The sequence below is a fragment of the Camelus bactrianus genome, chromosome 4 (genome assembly GCF_048773025.1).
Source record: "Camelus bactrianus isolate YW-2024 breed Bactrian camel chromosome 4, ASM4877302v1, whole genome shotgun sequence".
NCBI classification, from domain to species: domain Eukaryota; kingdom Metazoa; phylum Chordata; class Mammalia; order Artiodactyla; family Camelidae; genus Camelus; species Camelus bactrianus.
In genome coordinates, this window is record NC_133542.1 from 37,495,640 (window position 1) to 37,522,685 (window position 27,046).

At 39.1% G+C, this 27,046-nt stretch overlaps 1 protein-coding gene and 1 long non-coding RNA gene across 7 annotated transcripts in view; one reads left to right on the forward strand and one right to left on the reverse strand.

The window, feature by feature from the left end:
* Positions 1–27,046, forward strand: part of TMC1 (transmembrane channel like 1) — a 314,121-nt gene that overhangs the window by 120,170 nt on the left and 166,905 nt on the right. For all 6 annotated transcript variants that reach the window (XM_074361703.1, XM_074361710.1, XM_074361704.1 and 3 more), the window contains exon 5: positions 15,460–15,511. In XM_074361703.1, the coding sequence (XP_074217804.1) occupies positions 15,460–15,511 (52 nt within the window). The remainder of the gene's footprint in view (positions 1–15,459; positions 15,512–27,046) is intronic.
* LOC123616249 (uncharacterized) lies at positions 1,807–26,809 on the reverse strand. The gene is made up of 4 exons (XR_006724169.2): positions 24,568–26,809; positions 16,879–17,015; positions 8,133–8,210; positions 1,807–2,145 (listed from the first exon to the last, which is right to left on the reverse strand). It is a non-coding gene; the product is annotated as an uncharacterized LOC123616249 (long non-coding RNA).

Genomic DNA, 27,046 nt, shown 5'->3' on the forward strand with positions numbered 1-27,046 from the left:
CAAATGAACCTTTCAATGCTTTGGGTATGACTGCAGAAAAATGAAGATGGGGCAGGAAGTGGAAAGTAGATTTGAATAGGAGGGGTGGCAGTTATTAAAGAAGGCTGTTAAGGATCCTAAATTCTATTTGCATGAGTGTTCTGTAGGTTTGTCATTAGTTCATATATTAGTTCATTCAAAAATATTTCTTGAGCTTATATGTACTATCTTCTGGGTATCGTAGGGAATAGGGATACACCAGTGAAGAAACCAGATACATTCTGGTGGGAGATAGGGGAAAGAAACTTTATAAATAAAAAGCAAATTAATAAATATGATTATTTAGATTAAGATATATATTAACAAATACTACAAAGGCCGTAAAACTAAGTAATATGATCCAAAGTGACTGAGGTGAAGCCAGGGGTGGCTATGTTAATGAGGTGCAACCCTCTCTAAAGAACTGACTTTGGAGATGAAACCTAAATGATTAGAAGGAGCCAGTCACAGGAACATGGAAGAGGAGCATTCCAGACAGAGGAAAAGGCAAGCGCAAAGACCCTGAGGTAGGTAGAGTTCAGAATGTCTGAGAACAAACCACAAGGCCAGAATGATTAGAGCAGAGGAGGTGGGGCCCTGGGAAGACAGAAGGCCTTGTAGGCCAGGGCAAGGAGTTTGTATTTCAAGTGTAATGGAAAGCTATGGGAGGATTTTAAGCAAAGGAGTGGCATGGTCTGATTTACATTTTTAAAGAGCTCTGTGAAGAATGGATTACAATTATGGAGGAATAAGAGTAGAAGCAAGAAGACTGTTACCTTAGTCCAGATGGAAGATAATGGAGGTTTGAATTTGAGTAGAAACAGGGGCTTTCCAGGAGAGAAATTTAGGCCTGATATTTAGATTAATGGATCAGAACAAAGAGGGAAAAAAATGGACCCTGAATCACTGAATTATTACGCTCTGAAGATAGAAAACTAACAAGGAACAGAGGAAAAGAGGGGCACCAGGTTCTGAAGCACAAAAACTTCGGGGAAATTTCTTGAGTTTCCCTTAGCAGAAATACTGTAAGTTAAGAAAACCAGATTTCCTTCAGTAAAATAGAATCTGTCGTCACCCATGCAACTGGTCATTATTGGCAGAGGAGGAGTGTGACGAGCAGGAGGAATCACACCTCATACTATGAATGATAATTGGCTTGAAATTCAAGAACCACAGACAAAGATAGTTTTGATTGTGTCCCACATATGTGACTATCGAGTTAGAATACAAAAATAACACAAGGAAAAGAGTGCAAAGATCTGTAGATCAGAAGCCCAGCAGATCTGACCACTAATTCACTGGGTGACTTTGCACAAGTCCCTTCTCTGTAAACCTTACTGTGAGATGGCAGCTTGGACTGAGTTCTCCCTAAGGAATTTCCTAAAACTTCCCCATTGATTAATTTCAAATCAACACTTTTTCTTTCCAAAAACATACTATCTAGAACAGTTGTTCTCCATTGGAGCAATTTTGCCTCTCAAGTGACAGTTAACGATGTCTGGAGGCAAGTTTAGTTGTCACAATTGGAGAGTGAGGGTGGATTTCTACTGGCATCTAGTGAGTAGAGGCCAGGGATGCTGCTCAATATCCTACAATACACAGAAAAGCATCCCCTACTGCCTGCCCCTACATACACACAACAATGAATTAAGCAGTCCAAAACGTCAGCAGTGTTGAGGTTGAGAAACCGTGGGCTAAACGAAATTACAGAAATTTTAACAGGTTGCTTCTGGATGGGATTATGGGTGATTTTTCTCTTACTGTAGAAAAAAAAAGTCCCATATTTTCCAAATGTTTAATATTGAGCACTTATTTTTATAATCATTAAACAAACGGACAAAAAACACACACATAAAACTTAAAAAGTGAAAAGCAAACAACACTACCACCAAACAGTATCTCCCCAGACCTGGTTTATGAGTCTCCCAATAGCAGACATCAGAAGCAACATGCCTTAAGTGTTCTCCAAGCTAAGTCGGGCTGGCAGCGGGCGGAGGAGCCTGGGCTCTTTGATGTGAGATGCTGCAGAAGACCTTACTTAGCAAACATTCAAGGTTTCCAGTGAGTCATTTGCCTGTGGCTTTGCTCTGCTCGCTCAGGTCCTCCTGTGTGTTGGTTCTGGAGAGTCTGAAGAAGAAAAACAAGCTGTTTTGTTTCTCTTTAGTTTGCACTGTCATTGAGCAATATCTAGAACTCTGCAGCTGGGCCAGTGTGGAGTGTGTCAGGACCCAGAAAAGTCTCTGGGAGTTCATTATTTTAATATTAAAGTTTATATTAAATTTTAATATTAAAGTATTTAAATATTAAACATTAAAATAACATTTCAGGTTATATTCAGAGAGAGTAGTAGATATGCTCCCCTAGCACCATAAGGGTAGCCAGGAATAAAATAAAAACTACTTCTTCACTGAGAAGAACTATCCAAAGTGAAGACATAGGGGAACATTTCTAACTGGCCTATGTATTTAGTGAATGTCTTGCTCTCTCTCTCTTTCTATCTCAGCAAAATTCCTCATCAGTCTCATTATTTTGTCTCAGCCCATCCAAATGAGAGTTAAATCTCTTCCCTTTTCCTAGAGTCTTGATGTCCGATTCAGGAAAGCTAAACATAAAGTTACGAGTTTGTTAAATAACTCAGGTTGCATTATTTTTAAGATTCCAGGGTCACAGGGAAATTCTGACCTGAATTATCTGGATGAACTGTCACAATTGTGCACTGCTTTGTCTGTTCAGATTTGGCAAATGCAGACCAGCACTCATCCAACGGGTAGACTGGACCCTGGCTCACACAGCAAAATAGAATTTCAGGCTCAGTGATTTCTAATCTGTTACCACTTGCCATTTGATGTTGGAAGAGGGCAGTTTGCTCCGTTGATCTCTATTTCTATTTTAGCTTTTGAAAAATTGGGATGATAATGGTTATTTGGCTTACATGCTTGTCAGGAAGAGTTATTTGAAAGTGCTTTGCAAATATAAAAATGTTCAACAAAATTGCAGAGTCATCTAGATGCTGCACCACCTGTCTGCGTCAAAATCCATACCCCTTCCAGACTGACTTTTCTAGCCCTACTCTCCTATTCTTTCTTTTGTTAAAAGGTATTTAGATCACCTTTTAAATGTTTTTTGCATGTGTGTGTGTTTTCTATTCTATTAAAATATTAATTTCTTGAAAAGTGTGTTTGTAAGTTAAACCTTTTATTTTGAAAAGTTGTGTAATTTCCCTTTCCAACAATTCTTTTGCATTGTAATAAATGCAAATGAAAGTGTACTTTTCTCTAGAAATGGAACAGTCTACTCAGCAATCATAAAAATTCTTGTTTGAAAAACTGGAGGACTAAGGAAGTCACATAACTTTTCAATTGGATACTGTATTGAATTCAAGTGAACATATTTTGATGTAAGGAATGAGCTGAGCATCGTTTTCTTCTATAACTCTTTAAAGTGGACTTCATTCCAGTGTGAGACAATAGAATGAAAACCAACAAATTTCCTTTAGGAGAATATTTATAAAGAGTAAGCTGGAATAGACAATAGACAATAGACTAAGAGATATAATTGTACATAAATAACTTCAACTGAGTTGAGTTATAGAAGAAAAACCAGAAACTGTATATGGCCCCCTTTTACCACAGTGTTAAGGAATCAGTTCAAACACCACCATTCCGTGACCCGCTCTGTAATGACCAAGTCCTGTTCTGAGTGGCTACAGCACTCAGTGTTTCTCATAAGGAACCACAGTAGTGGATGATAAGCTCAGGAGCAGAAAAACCTAAAAGCAAAGAACAGAACCTAGAACAGAAACAAACTGGGATGGGCAAAGAAGAACCTGCAAAACACACAGACACCAAACCCAGATAAATATGGCATTGTAGTAGCCATGACAAAAGAATGGTTAAATTTTGGAAAACTGAGATGAAGAAAAATCATCCATCCATAATTCTGCCATCTAAAAAAGAAAACACACATAAAAAAAAAGAATGGCTAAAGAAAGAGGGTAGTGGTCAGTCAGCTATGTCAAATGCTGTGAGGATTAAGAGGTATCCAGATGGATTTAGCAGCAAAGGAATCATTGACGCTGAGTGCAAAACGCAGACCTCAATGTGTTTAGGAGGCATTAGCTATTTTGGAACATACTGATTTCAGGTTGAATGTAGGGAAGAATCCCATTGTTTGAAAGCTTTTATTTGACTGAAGAATATCAATTCATTCTTAAATAGGTATGTGAGAAGGAGGCTCTGGGTCTGATATGTCTTTGACTGAAAGAAAAATAAATAATACTTATGCCTGATAACCATGACACATCACCCCACATTTGTTAGTAGCTTTCTACAGCTTAAAATATTGTTAAAAACATTAATTATTGCAATATCCCTAGGAGGCAGGTGTTAATACTCACGATATACAACTGTCAGACTCTGGTGATTGGATGAAAACAACTACACCATGAGTCATAAGTTACTACTACTTACTTCACGAGAGTCATAATGCACAGGTATCTATCTAATGGTGGAAGCAATGTGTGAATGTCCCACAGGATTGCACACGCGTGTATAAACATTTCCAGCCATTGATCTTTATATAACTTTAGTGAGATAACAATTAATGCTCTTCTGTGTCCTTATATATCCTGAGTCAACCTCGTGCACTGAACTTCGCCTTAATGTTCTCTCAGTTTACAAGTACGTTTGACAGAGTTGTTATTTTCTTCCTTTTGTGTTTATTGCCTGTCTACTTCCACAGGTGTTGTTTTGCAAGTTTCATCACATCTCCTCAATTAAACTTCACTTTACTAACCAAGCAAACTTGATAATTATTGTTTTACTTTTCTGATTGAATTGGGTCCTGTAAGGACACTGATTAGCCAGAGATACTTAGATATGATTTTCCCAGCAAACAAGTATTTCCAATCAGATACAAGACAATGACAATAGCAGGACTATGTTTTTAGACTTCTGGAGAAAGAGGAAAAATTAACTTAGCTGTGTTTAGGTTTCTGCTCATTTTCCTCTGAACCATGTAGAGGATTTTTTTGGAAGTAGAGAGACCAGAACTGAGCAAGTTAAACTATTAATTTTAAGAGATCACAGCAGTGGAAAAAGAGGATGATAAAATGAAGTTAGCATGTTAGTGTCACTACAGGCCATAGTGATAAAACAGAACAACAATGTCGACAAATAGCAGATAACAATAAGGGCTTACTCCAAGCCCTCATTGTTTTCAGCTTGTTTAATTTTCACAGTCGTCTGAAGTGAGTCCTGTCCCATGTTAGAGCACAGCTGTGTGGGGATCAGCACGGTGGAAGTGACTCGCCGAAGGTCAACAGAGGTAGTGAGTTCAGAGCTGGGGTTTAAATGCAGGCTGTCAATTTCAAACTGCTCTTCCACAATTCTGTCTCTGCTTCTCTACCTTTTAGACACACTTTCAAATACTGGAAGGTTTGACAATAAAGTTAGAGATGTTTGAAGGCCCCAAACAAGTCAGTGATAATTACAACCTGATCATTATTACTGTCTAACAATATCTCATAGTGCTATGAAACACCCATAGTTAACTGTTCTAGCCACTTGTTTGCCCTTGAACATTGATTCATTGTTTAAGTTGAACTACCTCCTTCCCTCACAAAGGTCTTGCAGGTTCTAATAAAAAAGGATTTTTTGCGGGGCAGGGGAGGAGGGTGGTGGTGGTGACCGGTTTCTACATTACATCATTTTTTAAAACTCTTGTTATGCACCAAATTTACCCCATCCTGTGCTATTGTGTGATCCACTCAACTTGCTGTCTGACAGATAACATGCAAACAGTGCTCTTATGTAATTGACATATTTTAATGTAATTTACATTTTATAGAGTTATCAGTGTACGTTTGTACCATACTATATTGTTTGAGAACCAATTGGTTTTTTTTTTTTAAGTTTAAGTGAGATTATACGTGAAAAATCACTGACATTTATTATTACTAGGGGAGGGATAGATAATTAGTTTGTTTCACAAATACTTGCATGCTTACTGTGTCAAACACTGTATTAGGAATTGGAGATACAAGGAAGATACAATCTAACCTATCAAAGACTTCCCTAGTAAAAAAATAATCATAATGGGATTATTGGTATAATAACAGTTTTTAAACTGTCACATGGATATACAGAGAAAGATCCAACTAAGTTTTGGGGGATTACAAAAGAAATTGTAACTGAGATGTGGCACTTGAGCTGCCTTTCAGATTAAGGAGAAAGTTACCAGGTAGACAATGGATGTTCAAATATAGGTCTTATACACAGGGAATACAGCATAAGCAAAGGTGTAGAGATATAACAGGATTTGGGGGGGTGGGTATGATTGAAGCTTCGATTGCATGGTCACAGTAATGGGTTGTGATGAGAGGAGGTTGGAAAGTGGATTGAGATTGGACTGAGAAAAGTCATCCAGGTCAGATGAAAAATTTGGCCTTACTTAGGCAACAAGAGCCATAGACAGTTTAAATTCATCATTAGCTTTATATTTTATACCAGTAATTTGACTTTCCTTAAGAAACATGGATCGGAGGGTGATAGGAGCAGACTCCAAGGGACCAATTCATCAAACCTGAATGCCAGTAGTTCAAGAGACAATAAAAGTCAGAATCAATACAGTGGCAGTGGATTTCAGAGTCTCAAAAAAAAAAAGAGGACTTAAAACGACCATTAGGGATGGGAGGAAGATAGAAAATGAGGGAAAAGAAGGAGTTAATGTCTTTAATGATTGATGGTGATTTTGCTAAGATTGGTGATACTGGAGGGAGAATAAATTGAGAGAGGAGAGAAAGATACTTATAGAATTCTAATTTTAATGTATTGAGCTTGAGATGATAGTGGAGCAGCCAAGAGCCCAGGCCCTCTTTGGTTATCATTTCCTAGGTGATCATATCAAAGTTCTGGTAATAACTTCAATCTCTCTTATCTGTTGTGGGTAAAGAAGAAACTTTGAATCTTGCATACAATCCTTTACTCTGCAATTTAGAAAAAATATATTTTTACAAATGATAGTTTTTTTGTTATTTGACAAAATCAGCTTAAAACTTTCCCTACAGTTTCCAAATTCCAGTAACCTAGGGAAAGCATTAAATTGTGTTGATAAAATTGTTGGCCACAATCTGCCTGTAGTGATGATAGCTTAGAATCATGAAGTAGCAATATTCTAGCCCAAGAGAAAACAAACTTTATCCTGAACACATGTGTTCTTTTGCCTTTCTCATCTGAAGTCACTTGAAAATTTTATTTTTCCATTTTGAATAGTGGATTCTGCTAACAGTTTTAAAAGCTTTTCTCCTTTTAGGGGAGGAGGGGAAAAGTTTTTCCTCCCTTTTGTCTGATAGCTGAGGAGTGAAGATTTAATCGGTGAGAAAAATATACACACTACCAACCTCAGAATGTTCCTGCTGCTTTTAATGTTTGATGTGCCTGACAGATTACCCTTTCAAAACAGGATAATAGGATAGGTGGTGCTGGAAAAAACTTTTCCATCCAAGGCAAAACCTCATGGACATTGAAAAGAACAGGCATTAGCCTTGTCATTTGGGGGAGGGGAAACATGTCCTTGGGGCCCAGATTCTATAGTGAAAGGCTTCCATGTCTTTAAACACACACCCCAGGCTCCCTCCAGAAGGTGTAATGGAAAGAACATCGAACAAGAATCAGGAGACTTGGCATCTATTTCTGACTCTGCCGCTTTGTGGGATGGGCAAACCTTACCACTCTCTGTGCTTCGGCATCTTCATTTGCAAAAATTAACAGTTGCATTAGATTACTTCTGACTTTAACCAAAAATAAATACAATATGTTTTTGAACACCAGCTACTTTCATATATATTCCTGTGCTCAATATAGATTGATTGTGAAAGAAAAAAACAACCCAAAGTCACATTATCCATTGTTTACTAATGAGAAGACTAAGGCTCAGGGAATTCGAGAGATTTACTCAGTATCAGGAAGTTAGTGAGCATTTCTGAGGCAAGGCCTTCCTTTAACCAGTGTCCTTTCCATAATATTGCGCTGCTGTTAAACAATTTCTGTTATTTGGCAAGAAGAACACGACAGATAGGTAAAACTGAAACAGTAAAACTACCTACTATTCCTTACCTCAGGCAGACACAACTAAGAATTTAATGTAGTCTTCAGAACAACTCATCTCAAAGCTTCTAATGGCTGCTTGGGTATCTAGAAAGAGATCATGAAGAGGTATGAAAATTCAACAATGGGCCCTTTCTTATTCTTGCCAAGACTGAAGAAGCACAATTTAAAAGCTGAGGAGGAAATAAAATACTGAACCTATTGTATAAGAGAGATGCCTTGCAAATTATGAGGTAGTTAAAAAAATGTTTAGGTTTTTCCTTATCATTTTACAGACTACATGTTTTTGAGAATTGATATTTGTCCTTTGGAGGGGTGGGGATGCATTAAAGCATTTTGTGTGTACATTTTGCATGTACACACATCCACTTATTTTGGTAGTGACTGATGGACCATCTGTAGAATAAATCAAGAGAAAGGACTGAGTCATGACAGAAGTGAGATCTTAAAAGAGACCAGTTGTTTAGAAATCTCTTCTCCACTCCCTCATCTGCCCTCCTCAACTCTTCTGAAGGCCCTGGGGAGTCAAGGGCTATCACTATCTTTTCTTTGAATGTCCTCAGGAAGCTGAGAATAGGACTGGCTTAGGCTTTGTGAGGGGTACAGGATTGTGGGTGAGTGATGTAGGGAGAGGGGAGACCAATCCTCTGCATTGGAGGGAGGATGGATAGTGGACCACAGATGTTAAAAGAACAGAGAGGGGAACTTGACAATGATAGGATGGGAAGGAAGGAGAAAGAGGTCAGAAATAAGAAAAGGTCACAAGGAGGCCCCACTGTGAATAGCTGGAGTCCTTGGACTCAGATAAAAAAGCAAAGCCTGCAGTATTAGGTTCTTCTTACCCTTGTCCATTCTGCCACAGACATACCTTGCAAATTGATTCCACCCACTTCTCTGTAATCTACTGCTACTATTTTAGTCTAAGACCACTCTCCTCTTTCCTGAGGTTATTGCCACAGAATCCTACCGGAGCTGCCAGCACCAGGTACTCAATTATTTTCATCTCTTAGTACATTCCACACAGTACAGCCAGAGAGATCTAAAATGCAAATCAGATCTTGTTGCATCCCAGTCTTGAACCCTTTCATTGCTCTCCACTTTGCCCTCATGATCAAGTTCAAGCTTTCTAGTGTGGGGGCATAAGTCCCTTTCTGATTTTTTCTGCTTATTTCTCCTGCTTCAGGCCTCAGTACCCTCCACCTCACAGATGATGTATCAGCCATAATGAGTTCCTAGTAAGACTCTATTGCCTTTTCTTCTCTATCCTCAAGGCTTTTCTCTCTGTTGTGAGATTCTCTTTCCTCTTCCCATGATGTCTCCTTCTAAACTTTTCTCCGAATAATATGTAATAATCCTTCAGATTTCAGAGCAGATGTCACTTCCCCAGGAACATTTCCCTGATCTCTCACTGCAAACATGTTCCCCCTGAAGTTCCCGTAGCACATGGTGATCACTTCATAGTAGGATTTATCACACCTTCTTCTGGTAGCCTGTTTAATTGTCTGAATTCTCCACTAGTCTTTAAACTTCTCAAGTATAGAGACTTCTTTGTGCATCATTTTAACTTCTTTCCCCAAAACAATTTCAGGTATTTGACACTCACAAGAAGTTTGCCCTTCTTTCCTTTCTGTGGAAGCAGTAAATGGCTCTTAAGCATCATCCACAAAATAGCTCTCCAGCTAAAGACAGCTCAGATACTCATGTAGTCTTATTTTGCCTCAAACAAACAACTCTGCCTCTTGAGTTTGTTCATTAATCAAGACTTTATCCTGGAGCTCTAAAAATTGACTGTTACCTCCTGAGACATCCCAGTCTTGGATTCTGTTTTATTCCATAGATTAAATTTACCTTTGGCCAACTTTCCATATCTGTGGCCCGTGAAAATTGAACTTGGGATTGAAAACCTGTAAGTAGTTGGAAGTGTGGGAAGGAAAGAAAAGGGTATGGGGCTTCTCCTCCTGCACTTCTCAAACTCCCAAGCTGAACTTCCCTCTTCAACGTGCTCCTCTCTGACCCACACTCAGTCACAAAGATTTATCTGTGTAGGAAATATATTTCCTACACATGTCATAGTAGAGCTCCTACTCTAACCATGTTTCTTGGATTTCTGTCCCTGTCTGAATTCTCCCCTTTCCAATTAAAATGGAAACTAGATTAGAACCATATTCTATATGGATATGATCAGAATAAAATAAAACAAGAGAATTGCTTCAGGCATAGAAGCTCACACTGTAAGATTCAGTTATTACAAATAATTATTGCTTAAATACAGTGTTCTTAATCAGCATTCTTAAATATTTTGCGTCTTTAGAAATTTTTTGTTTATTTTTCACTAATATGCAGTATCTGTTATCTCAGTGGATTCTAAAATGGTTGGCTAACCTTCTGATCTAAGATGGGGGACTGAACATTTGTATTGACTAATTATGTTTCTCCATACCTCCCTAAAGTAAAACTGTAGATGTACAAAATGAAATAGACCTGTACAGCAAAGGAAAGGATGAGCAGATGAGAGATTCAAGAAGAATTTTCGTAAATGAAAGGTAAATTTAACAGTAGAATATAGAATTATCAGATGTGTTTGGAAGACCAACAGCATGAGTAAGACAATCCCCCCAAAACCAAATTGACCCCCTTGGAAAATGGAAGTAACTTGAGAATACAGACATGAACTAAAAATAAGTCATTGAAACCAACAACTAGTTATTTAATGTATTCAGAGAGAATTGGGAAATCATCACATCCATAAAATGATAGTACAGTGAAAAAATCTGTACTCTGTGTCAGGGTGTGTGTGTGTATGTGTGTGTTTAAGTATATATGGGTAAGAACCAGGAAAATCTTCATAAAGGAAGTGCTGCGCTGAGCTTATTGAAAAAGTAGATGCACTGTTCTCCAGAGAGATAGAGAAGCAGGGCATTTGGGGCAGAGGAAGCAACATTAACAAAACACAGTGAAGTCCAGAAAACTGTAGATAACTGCACAGAGATTACAGGGCTGAAGTGTGCATAGAAAGAGGTCAGCCTGCTGAGGTAGACATGAACTAGTTCATAAAGGGCTCCAGACTTTTGAAGCCATGCTAAAGAGTTGGTATGTTTTTGTTTGTTTGATTATATTGTCGGTAATGAGAAACAAACACTTTTGTGGAGATAATTGAGGAAGGGATTTATATGATCAAATGTGCTTCAGGTTGATTGCGCTGAGTGCTGTTTGCTAGATGGATGCCAAAGGTTAAGACTTGAAGCAGGAAAAAGAACCAATCGATGAGAGAGCTTGAGCTAAGGTGGTGGCATTGGGGCAAGACTGCACTTAGTTGAGCCTGGTGGCAACATTTATCTAGACAGAGAATATAGGATGAGGAGCAGATTTCAGAGGAACATAATGAGCCCTTTTTTAGCTCCTTGTGAATGTTCAGAAATGGCAGCTGGTGTTGCATAATTGTAAAATTGGGGCTTAGCTTAGTTATTGGCTTCTAAGAACAAAATGCTTTCCTTTTTTTCCTCTGGCCTACTCTTTGAAAAATGACACCAAGGGGTGGGGCTCAAAGGGTGTTTTTTTGAATAAAGACCTCTTTATTCACATCTTTCTTTACCTCTTCTGCCCCTTCTAGACATTTTGGCTGGTTGTGCTGATTACAGCAGTAATCCATGATCGTGGCAAAAGTTCAAACAAAACAAAAATGTAGAAAGTACAGAATAAAGCCCTTGAAGTAACTTCCCACAGATAACTTACACTAACAGTTTGGTCTACAGTCTCCCAGATTTTTTTTTTTTTTTTTTTAGCGTATATTCTTTTACTTGACCATGCACTATATTTTGTGGAATCTTACTATCATACTGCTTTTTAATTCATTTCTTTCATTTTTAAGTTGAAATATTTCAAATGTACAGAAAAACAAAGATAAGATAACCTCTGTATATCCAGCACTTAGATTTAAGAAAAATCAACACATTTCCAAATCCTTTCGGTAAGTAAAATTTCAGATATAGCCAAACCACGTAATTGCTTTCACTTCTCTCTCTCTTTCTCTTTCTCCTCTGACCCTTTCTGTATCCCAGAGGTTTGAACTATCCTGAAGTTGGTGTGAATCAGTCTTGTGCATGTTTTGAAAAAATTTTCTACATATGTATCTGTCCAGAAACAATATATAGTAACATTTTCTCTTATTCTATTATTTACATTAAATGTTAATACTTAGATTTCATACTGTATATATCCTTTTTCAGTTTGCTTTCGTTAAATGCAACATTATACTTTTGAGATTTATCATGTTACTTCATGTAGATTAATTTTACTTTTAAAATCTACTCTGTGATACACAATTCTACTTTTCTGATCACCCAGTGAGAATAACACCATGTTAGCAACAGTGCTGTAAATTGTATCCTTGAACATCTCTCTTTGTATAAATATGAAAGACTTTCATAGAAGTGGGACTATGGGAGGTGCCTGTACTCAGCTTTACTAGATTGACAGATGGCTTTCCAAAGGGGCCATACCAGTTTACATTCCCACCAGCCATTTGTACACTTTTCTGCTTCCTTTCATTCTTTGCCAACACTTGCTTTTTTTAGACTTAAAATTTTTGTCAATCATGTTGGTTACAAAATGGTAGTTTTATGTGTCAACTTGACTGGGCCATAGGGTGCCCAGATATTTAATTAAACATTATCTGAATGCGTCTGTGAAGGTATTTCTGGATAAGAGAAACATTTGAATTGGTAGTAAATTGCCTCCCCAATCGGGGTGGGTCTCATCCAACCTATTGAAAACCTGAAGAGAACAAAAAGGAAGAGTAAGGGGAAATTCTGTCTTCCTGCCTGTCTTTGAGTAGGGACAAGGATCTTCTCTTGCTTTCACAATAGGACTCGGATTAGAACTTATACCATTGGCTCTCTTGGTTCTTCTGACTTAGACTGAAACCATATCATCAGCTTTCCTCTCCAGCTTGCTGACTTGACCTCCATAACTGCATGAGCCAATTCTTTATAACGTATCTATATCTGTCTGTCTGTCTGTCTGCCTATCTATCTATCCATCCATCCATCCGTCTCCTATCGGTTCTGTTTTCTCTAGAGAACCCAGAGTGTATTAGCATCTCATTATTGTCTAAGTAGGCATTTCCCTTAATAACTAGCAAGGCTGAAAATTTTTTCCCTACATCAACCATTTGGCTTTTGTCTTGAGAATTTTCTACTCATATACTTTACCCATTTTTATGTGTCTAGTCATAGCCCATCCAATTGTTCTTTCTCACTTTAGGGACATCCTTTCCATCTTCACTCCCTACACCCAGAATTTTTAATGTCATATCTGTTTGAATATAAATTGAAGAAAATGAAGGCTAATGCAGAATAAAGAAGGGTGGTGTAGGCAGATGAGCAGTGTGTCCTTCTGTAAATAGGGGGTTTAGAATAAGAGGAAGTAAATGAATGTGCAACCTCAAAATCCACCTCTCACAAATGGCCTCAGAGTACATGATGACACTGGCATGCTGTGCAAACATTTTCTACCCACCACAATGATTCTGTACTGCATGTGGACCTTGGAAGAGAACATCCCTCACTTTAAGCCATTAAGGAAGCAAGTAATAGTTTTCCTTTGTATGGTTTATAATGATCCTAAATCACTCTCAGAAAAAAATCTCACTCATTTCATCCTCTTTAATTAGGATTTCTGTTTTTGCAACATTTTAGTGGTATTTATGTCAAATGTTTACTTTTCAGAATGTCTCCCTTTTTGTCTTTTTTTTTTTTTTTTTTTTTCTGTTTTGATTAGGCTATAGCCATGCTCTGTGTTCCACGTGGATGTTCCTTGGAAACTAAGCATTTTTGAGATGGCAGGATTGGGACTAGTAAAAGGGAACAGGATGATCTGTGAGCAGTGTCTCCTCCAGTTAAGGTGGTTAAGGAACACAGATAGGGGAGTGTGTTGAGTGACCTTTGTTTAATGGGGTGCCCAAGCCTCGGTGCTCCAGGGTGGGTGGCCGTCCTGACTGGCCCCGTGGCTCAAGAACTGCTGTGATATCAGGGCTGCAAAACAAAGATCTGAGTATGCTGCCATGACTGCTCCCATTACAGAGGTGGTACTCCTTTCCAGCTGAAAATTTTCTTTTGCCACAGTCCCCATCAAACCAGATTGAGTTGATGGTCCAATTTCAAAGCATGTTTCCTTTTACAATAGGCATTTCATATCACTCTTTTCTCCAATAATGCGGAAACAGTTTTGAAACTTGACTGGAAACCTTATCCATCCACAAGGAGATTGTAAAAGGCCACCTGCTAACCATAGGAATCCCAGACTGATACAGGCTGCCAAGTTCATTTAAGGCGGATAATGGTTATTTCCCTATCACTTTCTACACCTATCCTCACTCTACAATAGGGGTCATGAGAAGTGTGATGCGTGCCTAAGGTGAAACTTCAGAAATCAATTCTTCTGAAAAGTGTCCTCTACTTACTCCTCCTACAGTCCCCATGTCCTCTCACATTTCCCTGTGTGTTGGTCAGAGTTTTCCAGAGAAACAGAAACAATAGGATATATACAAATATACATGAGAGGAGATTTATTATAAGAATTGGCTCACACAATTAAGGAGGCCAGGAAGTCCACCTGCTGTCTGCAAGGTGGAGAACCAAGAAAGACAGTGGTGTAATTCCGTCAGAGTTTGAAGGCCCGAGAACCAGGGAAGCCAGTGTCCAAGGGCAGGAGAAGATGATGTCCAAGCTCAAGTAAAGAGAGCAAATTCACCCTTCTTCTACTTTTTTGTTCTATTGAGGCTCTCAGTAGGTTGAGTGATGCCCACCTATATTGGTAAAAGCAATCTTCTTTACTCAATCTACTGATTCAAATGCTAATCTCATCTGGAAATACCCAGCAATATTATCTTGCCAGCTATCTGGGCATCCCTTAGTCCAATCAGGTTGATATGTAAAGTTAACCATCACACTGGATTCTCCTTCATTGTTGGAATTACTCATTCATTGTAACTTCACTTATCTGTCTCCATCATAAAGCACAAACTCCTAGAAGAGCAGGACCAGTGCTGTCTTTTCGATCCTCCAGACCTGTATGCTTGTGGGATGATTTTAGTGGCTGGAGTTGGGTGTGGGGAAAGGAGCCAGCTGCCAACTGTCATGAGGCTCCTGTGCTCCTTTTGGCCAGCCTTCTCCCCTCCCCCACCCTGACCTCCTTTTCACCTCCATCTCTCTGCTAAAAAGGAGATAAATAATACTACACTTGCACAATGGGTTTACATGTATTGTCTCATTTGTATTATTATTCCACAATAGTAGATGAGGTTTGAAAACTAAATACCATGTTCTTAAATTTGCAGATCTCTGGAACAAGAATTGGGAACAACGACAACATTCTGAGCTTCCCAGAAGGTAACAACTATGGGGATTTTTGTGGACATCTGAGAGAAGTACATGCACAGATGGTTTGCCTTTTATTGGCCCATTTTGCCCAGAAGGCAACGTGAACTGAAACAAAGGAGTCTTATATCAGAAGGGTGTGGGGTCACAGCAGCCTTCAGGGTGGCTCTGGGTCCTTGCTCTGGTCTCTCTCTCTCTCTTTCCCTTCCGGTTTGTTCTGTATTGCTCATCTTGTTACTTCACAGACTAGGACTTGTGACATTTTTCTTCTCTGGAGTAGAAATGACAGAACTGTCAACATTAGTTTCTGATTGGTATCTCTGAGTCAGGCAAGAGGGCTGGGGTGATTAAACCTGGGTTCACATGTACCTTCCCGATAGCCAAACAAGTATTCAGAAGTATAGGAAGAGCTTGTTAGGGAAAGATACCCAGGAGAATGGTTTTGTTGGTAAACTCAGTGGAAGGGGGGTGTCTTTTGTTTCTAAGGAGAAGGCTCTGCTTGGGTGGGAGCCTTGTGGCAGAATCTCCATTAAGATGTCAAAGTAAACTGTATGAAATCACTTAGGAAGTAGCTCAGATTCAAAAATCCAACTTTATAGACAAGAACTGTGATCATGGTAAGCTCGGACAACTGTAATATAGTTGGCCAAGAGGAGCCCCGTGAATATGTTGAATAATCTCAGCTTGTGTGCCAAGTGTATCATGATCTTTTCCCTCTCTCTTCTCTCTCCCCTTTCTCCTGCTCCTCCTCTCCCTTTTCTCTTTCCTCTCTGACCTCTTCCTCTAGACCCTCTTCCTTCTAGTCTCTCCCTTCCCTCCTCTATCTCCTGTGATCTCTCTTTCATGTGCTCAGTTCCCGTTTGCATCAACAAACATGTACCGAACTCGTGCTTGTGCCAATTACCGTGCTAAGAGCTGAGCTGTCAAGGTGAATCAGTTCTGTTTCCTGCTCAGCAGCAAGGCATGATTTGATGGGCTTTGCCAGGCCCCTTCCTACATCCCTAGCTTCTATTTCCTAAAACACACCCCACTCATCAGCCTTGGCACTCTTTTTTTTTTTTTTTTTTAATCTTTTTTTTAGGAGAGGTAATTAGGTTTATTTATTATTCTTATATATTTTTCTTTTTCTTTCCTTTGTGCAAGGGGGAGGTAATTAGGTTTATTTATTTTAGAGGAGGTGCTGGGGATTGTACCCAGGACCTCATGCATACTAAGCATGCACTCTACCACTTGAGCTATACCCTCCCCAACCCTTGGCATTCTTATTCTCTAATATGGGCAACTGGGATTTTTCTCCATCTTATCAAAAATATCCTCAGAAAAAACTTGTTTTTTTACTGACTTGTAGTGTATAATCTAAAGGTGCAGAATGTACTTACTGTGTAACGATTGTTTTAGATCAAGTCCCTTGGGTAGAGCCTCCAACTGCTCCTTTTCCAATAACATCTCTGCCCCTTGCTCCTCCTCTTAGAAGTTCTGGAGCTGCCATTGTTTCTGCCCTCAGGTGGCTCACCACCTAGGGAAGTAATGTTTAGTTTAATTGCTTTAAAATTCTTTAATCACCCTGAGAGTTGATATGACTGGGTGGCACAACTGATTTAGAAATGCCCAATTTAGCAGACTGTTGTGCTTGAGCCCCAGGGATGGGTGAAGCAAAGGAACAAGAAGCCAACGATTCTCAGGACACTCACTTTGATTGCATAACAGGGAGAAGTGTCAATTAACACAGGTACTGGCCGGAACACCCCGTAATGCCTCCATTTCTAGTCAGATCAAAAACAGTTCACCCTGTAAATAAGTAATAGCTTAGTTTCTGTTGCAGGCTGATTGAGATCAGCTAACCTTTAGGCAAAGAGCATGACTCTTTCTTGCTAAAGCTTTTGGCAAACTCTTTTCAGCTTTATGCAAAGGATTAGGTTAACTCTTGTAAAACTGGTTCACCAGGAACAATGACTAAGTGGATTTTTTTGTATCTGGCATATTATGTCTGAGCAGCTGTAAACACATTTACAAGCTGGAGTTTCAAGGGAGGGGAGGATTAGCCTGCTGGAAAACAAGCCAACTGCGTATGGGCCTTCACCCAGCCAGCATACTGTGTTTTCATCTTCACTTCTTGCAATTTTATTTTCTTTCTCAAGGACTTTGACCATGTCATTTTTCCTTTAACACTAATAATTTCTCTCCACCCTGCTCCCATTGTGAATGTGTGTGTGTGTGTGTTTGTGGTGATGCTTTCTGATATCTCAACAAGGGGTGGTGAATCCTAGGCAAGTATGTCCATGTTATTAAATGTCTGTCTGCTTTTTAACCTCTCCAATGACGAAAGCCAACTGACAAACAAGCGATGCTCTTATCCCCCTCTTTGAAGTCAGCGAATTTGAAAGCCGAGAGAAATTTTCTTTCAAACAGGAAGTGTTTCAGAGTCTGAACAACTTTGCATTTAGACAGTGCAGCTTTCAGTTCCAGATCTTGGCAGTGGGGCAGGCAGGGGGTGTGGCAACTACAGACTTTGCTACAGGGCAGTGTTTCCTACGGTGTGTTCCCAGGAGTTACCGACAGGAGGGACGCTACAAACAAATTTACTGAAACAAGGATTTCCAATGAGGGACCTTTCTTAAAGTATTAATTATGCTAACATGCCTTGGGCAGAGTCAAGGATGAGTTATAATACGTGTCATTTTTCATATTTATCATCGAAACCACATCACCCGCAGCCTTTCTCTAAGCCTAGCATTATGAGAAACACACTTTAGTGGTGCCTGAGGACCCAGGGAAGGAATAGAATGAATGAGGCCTCCTAGAATAGAAAACTCACCCATCATAGTTCCAGTTGATGCTGGTTGGTGGATTATTTTCCACTTTCTACCACTGAAATTGATCTGAGGAGAGTAGACCGAAATGAGGACTGCTCTTTGAGGATCCAGGGCTTCTGGAATTTTCCCTGTTCCTCTTTACTACGACCATGTTCACTTTGAAAAATCAGCATAGTCCATTTGCTTACAGAGCTGAGCCTTTCTTCACAGTGAGGGATTGTAACCACCCATATAGTTAGCATGATTTATAACCTGTTCATTAGCCTGTTTTAAAGTTCAAGTCAAAATCTGGTAACCTAAGTACACACTCTAACTTTTACCACTACCCTTTCTTCTTCCCTGCAAGCTGCTTTCTCTGGTTTCTACTAACTCATTACTGCCCTTGAATTTACAACTTTGTCTCCCTTGTTCCCTGTGTCACCTGCTTGGTCTCTGTTGTCCAGGATTCTGCCTTGGAACTCTCAGACTCACTTTTCTATATGTCCCTGGACTCAATTCTGACTGGCCTCAGAATCACCCAGTCTCTTCATGCCAGTCCCTTTGATTTCACTCAGTCTTTTGATTCAAGGATGAGGCCTAGAGATCTCCACTTCTAAATGGCAGCCCAGTGGATTCTGATGCCTGCCCAGGATTGAGAAACACTGAGCTAGGTTCTGGGAACACAGCCCTCCTGTCTTTTACCCTGGAACCCCTCCTGGGTCATGATTCCATTTCCCCTACCTCTGCCTTTCAGAGGGAATAAAAATGGAAGTATTTGTTAAAGTTTCTACTATGTCCCAGGTGCTTCAAACATGTTATTTTGTTTAATTTTCACAATACTCTTATGGAGTATATACTATCACCTTTATTTTGAGGATAAGGAAAGCAAAATTCAGACAGTCTGGGCAATTTTACCAAAGGCTTACAATTAAGGAATGACAGAGCAGGGGTTCAGCCTCCAATCCAGCAGAATCTACAACCTTGCTATTTAAAAAGTGTGGTCCCTGGGATCTTGCTAGAAATGCAAATATCTGGGTGCCATCTCAGATCTGCTGAATCAGTTTCTATAGGTGTGGGGTCCAGAAATCTATATTTTATCAATTCCCTCCAAGTGATTTTGATGTATCCTAAAGTTTAAGAAGCAACCTAGAGTACCATATATTTCCCCACTATATTGCCTTTGTCTTTCCCCTCATTTCTTGCCTTGGAAGAATTGCCTTATTTCTTTCCCAGTAACCTCATTATCAGCTCACTGTGCAGCCTCACTCGTATCTTTCTCAACCAGCAGTTTTATTACACACACCCTTGTCATTTCCTTTACAACATTTGTGGTATCTGATGAGTCAGCATGGGGCTCCAATCTGGCTTCAGGTTTTGCCATATCTTGCCTCAGTTTCTCAACATCTTCCCTTGCATGTTTTAAGGCATTGAGGACACTGACTTCCAACCTTCTTTTCTAGACTTGGGGGTGCACACGGGCACATGGGCACATACCTCACCCCTGCACTCCTCCCCCCTTAAATTTGATCATACCATCTAGCTGCCACATTCATTTATATATACCACAGCTGGGAAATCCACACTGGTGGTCTACTTCAAGTTCAGATTCCCAGACAAAGAAATGCAAACATCCAGTGGCCTTGGAAAGGGTCATTTAGCATTGAACTATGTCTCTCCCAAGTGAAGCAAGGGTGGGAAGATTTTTGAACATGAATCTGCTGATAACATGGCACCTCTTCAAAACTTGAATCTTATTCAGGGTGGGATGATGTCCAAATCAAACCAGAAATGCTCCCATGCTGCTCTGCCTTTAGTGAGAGGTTTCAGGGTGGCAAACTCCTGCCTCTTTCGATATATGCAGAAAGTTCAGGTTGCTTGACAAAAGTCTGATTGCTCTATAAAACAGTTTGATCCTAACTTCAAAAGAATTTTTATGCTATTTGAACTATATTTTAAAAATGAATTTATTCTAATATCTTTAGCCTCATAAATAATGCATAATGATTGGTGAAGAATTAGCATTTTGGAGTTCAAAAAACATAAAGTTTCCTTGGATGGCTGATGCATCATATTTTTTATTTATTTATTTATTTATTTATTTATTTATTTATTTATTTATGTCGACGTTTGGTTGATTTACAATATTATATTGGTTTCAATGTGCACAACATAGTGATTCAATTATTTTTATAGATTAGACTACATTTAAAGTTATTATGACAATAGCTGTATTTCCCTGTGCTGTACCACATATCCTTGCTGCTTATCTATTTTATAGAGTAGTTTGTATCTCTTAATCCCATACCTAGTCTTGCCCCTCCCTCCTTCCCTCTCCCCACTGGTAGCTACTAGTTTGTTCTCTATATCTGTGATGCACCATTGTTAAATAGAAGAAGAGGAAATAGAGGGGTGACAGGGAAAACTTAGTTCAGTGGTCTTTAGCTTTTCTTTTCTTTATTTATATTTAGCTTCCCAGATTGTTTCTTCAGTGCCACCTTTCACAAAAATATTCCATGCATAAGTATTAGGTTGTATCCCTGGCCATCTATAATGGTCATGTTATTCTGTTCAGTGGTTTGCTCATGGAATCATAGTTGGTATGTCTAGATGCATTGGATCCATTTATATCTTTCTTTCTCCTTTCTAAGTAGATTCTCCTTGGGTTAGACTTCTAAACATGAGCATTCTTGGGTCAGATTAATTACTAGAAGAAGAATTATAGCTTTCCCATACAGTGACTTTACAAGAAGCATCAGTGAAGCTAAATTTCAAATTCTGCTCATATTTCAAATATATTTTTGATACATTTTGCTTAGCAGTTTATTTGACTTCTCATCTCCACTGGTTTTCCTGCGTAACAGCATAGAACTCTGTAAATAAAACCCAATAATGAGGAGTGACCCAAAAGTCTGGTTATTTTTATTAGTAAACTATTTTGGGGGAAAACACTTCACATTTCACATTCTCATGCTCGACAGCACTGTAAATAAGTCTGATTTTTTTTTCCCCTTGGGTTCAAGAGAATATTTTGAAGATAACTGACCGAAAACAGAATTAGGAAAACAGTGCTATCAGTTTTCACATTGAATAACTTTAGAGGGAATGATGGCATCTTTTACTTAACAATAAACATTCAAGGATTTATAAAAGTTGGCAAACTTCAAGAAAAACACATTTAGAAAATTGTGCTATGATTTAGTGTTCTGGCTATATAGCTTATTTACTTTTTTTTTTTCCCTAAAAGTTTAAAATGAAATTTAAAGCACAGTTGATCTTGGCTTGGATAGGCAGCCTGTGTATTAACTGGGGATTTAGTGAATATGGAAGGGCTGATCTACTTCTAACAGTGAGACCCAAATAGACCCCTTGGAACTTTCCATAATGGTTGATTAGGCTTTTTAAATCCCTCTTTCCTCCCTTCTTGTTGGCTTCTGCCCTCTTTAGTTGTGTGCTGATTTGTTACATATAATCCTGATATTCTAGAATTGCTACCTCAATTTATGGGGGAGAAGAAAATTTAATAAAACCCTTGATTTTAAAATCTTAAGTTTTTCATACTAGATTTTTTGAGGGGAATCATTTAAATTTATTTATGTTTTAACAGTCTCCATGGAGTAATGATTAAATGTAAATTAATCATCGCCCTTTTTCAGTATCTTACTTGTTAAACCCATGCTAACCCTCAGAAATATTGAGGAACCTCTAGTTCCCCATTCAAAATTTCCACAAATTAGAAACATAAATGTCTTCATTGTTATTACAAACAAACAGGCAAACAAAACCAGTGACAACAACACAACAATTTTTATACTTCTAGGATTCTATGTTAGATATTGCATGAGGGTTATTTACTAGACATGTTCTAATGATCTTTTTTATTTAAGAGCAGATAAAATAATGTCACTACTTTAACCTCTTTGGCTCTACCTCTTGACACATGGCTCTTCATTAGTCTTAAGAACAAATTATGCACTGAAATTCCAACTGAGTCAATTGATTGCCTATTCAATATCCTCTATGAGAAATCTTATACCAGAGCTTTTGTTTCAGAACTAAGTGTCAGAAAAATTTTGCTTCCCGCAAGTAATGGCATGTTTTCTCCTTCTGGACAATGGGAACCATGCGATTGAACATATTTTCCTTTGTGCTTTACTGCCAGGAAGCTCAGTGCCAAACTTGTAGCCCAAGTTGTATGGCAATATAAAGTCCTATGGCCTATGTAACTGGGCTCTTGATATTGATCTTCAGTCTTGAATTTAGTTGACAAAATATGCCACTATAAATTTTTTTGAAGTATCTATAGGCTACCTGAAATTATTATGGAATAAAGTATGCTATAAGTAAACCAATAAATCAGTTGTTTGACAAACAGTGTAGTTTTGCAGACAGATAACTTTGTGAGTGGTCTTTAGATTCCTAGTCCAACCCACAGAAGCCCGTATCATTTCAGTATACATTTCATGTTCTTTTACCACATGGCAGACAGATGTGCTCCTGATAGGGAAGTTTGTAAGTAAGTGTTAACAGAGCTCAGTCTCTCAAGGGTCTTGGAGACTATAGGAGGAGAGACAAATTCAAATTATGTAAGACTAAATAAAATAGTTGTTAAATAGCAAAAAAAACAATTTAATATAAGGGTACAGGGAAAGGAACAGCTTATTCTGCAAGGACTTAAAAGATAGAGGTTTTTCAAAGGCAAAAAATTGAAGGCAGGTCATTTCAAGCCACAGAGGCTGTATGAAGAAAGCTTAATGTTACCAAATTGCAGTGAGAAATGACAAAACAATGTTGTTACAGAACATTATTAATAAGCAATAGATTATCATTCATACTGTTTCTTGAGGAAGACAGGTTTATGTAGAGGTGAGTAGAACTTTTTAAAGGGGACTTCTGGGAATTTCACTATACTAGTCCTTATCATATGCACTGCAGTTTTAAAATTGCATTTCTCCTTTTTTTAATAGATAAGTTTCATTGGCATTTCTCGAATGCCTATCAATCATGATTGGGGCTATTTCTGAGTTGACAGTCATAATGAAGAGAGGAAGCAAAAGAGGAAAGGAGAAGGCTGTGCAGGAAGAAAAGGGAAGGAAAAATGATGACAGGGATTAACTGTATTTTCCTAAGGTAGAGAGAGCACATGAGGATAAAGAGCATATGAAAGTCCTCAAGATAATGAATTTCTCTGGATTGGAGTTGACCAAAGTACAGAAGGGTAAAGAGACTATGGCATATGGAGACTTCTCCTTGGGAAAGATGTCAGTGGAAAAGCTATTGGGTCAGATTGCCGTCAGGATAGAACATGGTGGTGGCTTGACAAGGAACACAGTTTGATACAATCAAGCCATCAAGCATTATGATGTGTGCTGTGGACAGGTGGAGCAGTGGGTGTGGAGTGGTAGAGGCACAGGTGGGTGGGTAGGAGAAATCATGTACCTTGGGTCTTGCCGCTACTGATGTCGGATTCCACTGGCCATGTCACCACCTGAACTGTTTGACTTTGGTAGCTCATTTACAACATCAAGAAGAGCTGCTTGAGTAGAACCAAAGGGAATTTCATAAACAGCAATTGCAGTGATTCCTACTGGCTAAGAAACAATTTATACAAGGGCTGATTTCAACACGCACTAATATATACAGTTTAGCTGGCGTTTTATATGGAAACTTTAATAGACCGTTCTAATTGGTGTTTAATTTACATAGATTAGAGGGTTCCACAGGCCCACACATTAGGGCTTGGGGATTTTAGGCCATTTAATGGAGATGCCAGTTTGATTCAGATAAATAACCAATTTTAGGGACTCTTGCTCAAGTTTGCCTGATGTAGCTAGACTGTCTTATTTTATTTTAATTAATTTATCTTTTATGTACCAAGTTATTTATTTAGGCAATGATTGTAATAGTAAAAGCTTGGAGTCAACTTAAATGCCCATCAACAAGGAACTGATTATATGAGATATGTCATTCCATAACATTAAAAATGTGTCTTTAAAATAATGAGGCATGTAATGACAACATGCTGTCTAAGATACACGTTTAAGTTAAGAAGGAAGATGAAGAACAATGTGTAAACTATGCTAATATATGTGTTTTAAAAAGAGATGATGTCCCACATACATATCACCCGTGTATGCCTAGTGTTCCTCTGGACGGCCACTAATGACTGTGGCTGGCCCTGAAAGGGAATATTAGGGGTCAAGAGTAGGAAGGGAGGACTTAACTTTTCACTGTTTCTTTTCAAACTAGTCAGTATTAACTTCAGCTTCTTTTACTTACTCTTGTCCAGCGGCTTGAACTAGCTTTCCATCTCTTTCCAAGATTCGGGACAAAGGGAATCGCTGTGTCAGCATCAGGCAGGAGAGCTTTGATTTTCTAGTCCTGTTCTATGTGGATGTATCTCAGATTCCCACACAATCTGGGTCAGAGCAGCCCAGCCTTAGTGTGAAGTTTTTTTAAAAAAGATTCTTCTTCAGAGGGATGAATGAGAAAAATTCCCTCCTTATGCATGGAGATCAAATGGCAAGCAGAGTGGGATGGATCCCAGTCACCACTTATTTCTGAGGTTAGGTACTGTTGTGCAGTCTGCACACTTGTGTGGTGGCCCTGAACTGGGTCACCTTGCTGGAAGAGACTATGTGTTCCAAGCACCTCCCTTGGTATAACATTAACAGAAAACTCAAGCTCCAGGTAGATCATTGCACCTGCCCTACTTTTCCACCTGCCCTCACAGTCTTCAGGGTGACAGAGTCCAAGGAACTAATTGTAAGTTGATGTGGTGAATGACATGAGTGCTATAGAGGAGACTCCATGAAGGGCTTTCAAAGAATGAAGAGGAAGCAATTCTGTATGATGGTAGTTGCATCAAGTGGAGCTGTCTAGGTCAGTGTTCTCTCTGGGGCTGTCTAAGGGACCTTTGACAAAGTTTGGAGACATTTTTGGTTGTCTCAGCTGGAGGTGGTGGTGCTACTGGCATCTAGTAGGTAGAGGCGAGGGATGCTGCTGAACATCCTACAATACACAGGACAGTATGCCCCAACAGAGAATTACCTAGCCCAGAATGTCCATTGAGAAACCTGGTCATATGCTGTGATAACAAATGACTTTTAAAAATCTCAGTGGCTTAACTCAACGAATAATGATATCTGCCTCATGCTGTATGTCCAGCGTGGGTTGGCAATGTAGCCCGGTTCACCGTAGTTCCACCAGGGAGTCTGACTGATGGAAGATTCATTTCCATGTGGGCTTCCACCATCACTGTGACAAAAGAAGTGGACTTGGTGGATGGCCCAGGAGATTTTAAACTTCTGCCCCAAATTGGCACATATCCTTTCCATTTGCATTCCACTGGCCATAATTTATCATATGACCAAGCCTAAACTCAAAGCAGGTGGGAAGTGCATTTTTGTCTTGTACCCAAGAGGAGGAGAGTGTGAATTGTCTTGAACTGCCTCGTGACCATTGTACTGATGGTAGAGGTGGTTGTGGCAATGGTGCTAGGATTTAAGGAAGGCTTCTGTTCTCCCTCTATTGCTGCATAACAAACCACCCCAAACTTGGGGGCTGAAGACAACAACAATCATTTAATTAGCTCCTGAAGCTGAAACCTGGATATGTCTGGAAGGGAACAGCTTATCTCTACACCATGTGGCATCAGCTGGGGCAGCTCGAAAACTGGGAGCCGGAATCATCTGAAAGCTTAATGGCTCACATGTCTGGCAGTTGATACTGGCTATAGACTGAGACCTCAGCTGCGACTGTCAGCTGGACCGCCTACACGTGGCCTCTACGTGTGTCTGTTTGGATTCCTAACAACATGGTGGCTGGGTTCCAAGGCAGAAAGTAAATGCTGCCAGTTTCTTAAAGCCTGTGTCTGGAAACTGGCACAGCATCACTTCTACCAGATTCTGTTTATCGAGGAGTTATAAAGCCCAAATTTAAGGGGAGGGAACATAGACCCCATGTTTCAATAGGAGGAAGGTCAAGGAATCTGGGAGCCATGTTTAAAACTGCTTCTTAGGTCAGTGACAGGGTTGAAGAAATGACAAGGTTCCTTCAGGTGGAGTTTGGGGGATGAGTATTCTGGACAAAGGTACATTCGAGTTGAATCATTCTCAGTTTTCTAGATGATCCTGCCTCATAGCTACTCATTCCTAGTGCTGATGTAAGCCTTATAAGAATGTTTTGATCCAATTATAAAGCACATATCAAATGTACTGTTTCACTAATGTGAACTGCAATCTGGGTTTATTCTGATTTAATTGTCTATATTGTACATGATTCATTCTAATGCAAACAAATGAAATTGTTAAAAATAAAAAAATAGCACCATCAAATTTTTCTGTTAAAAACTTGTTTTTGTTTAATAATAATAGTTTAGTTTATAATAATATTTTAATACACCTCAGTTTTGGGATTTAGTAGATTAGTGGCACTCATTCTACTTGGGATTCATTTTGCTTTGAACTTCATTGTTCAATTTAGACTTTAAAGCAGGCTGGACTTGACCTGAAGCACTTTTGTCAGGAATCAGATGCAACAGGGGTTGAGGAATAGCGTAAATAGGACATCCTTTTCCTGATTTTGAGAAGGGGATTATTACCGGTATTCACGTGTGTTCCTATTTTCCTATAGCATTGGCTGTGGGTCACAGAACCACAAAATTGTAGAGCAGAGAGCATCTTTCAGGGTCATCTGAGTTGAGCTTCCTCATTTTGCATGTGAGAAAAGTGGGAATCAATGAGGCAAGGTGACCTCC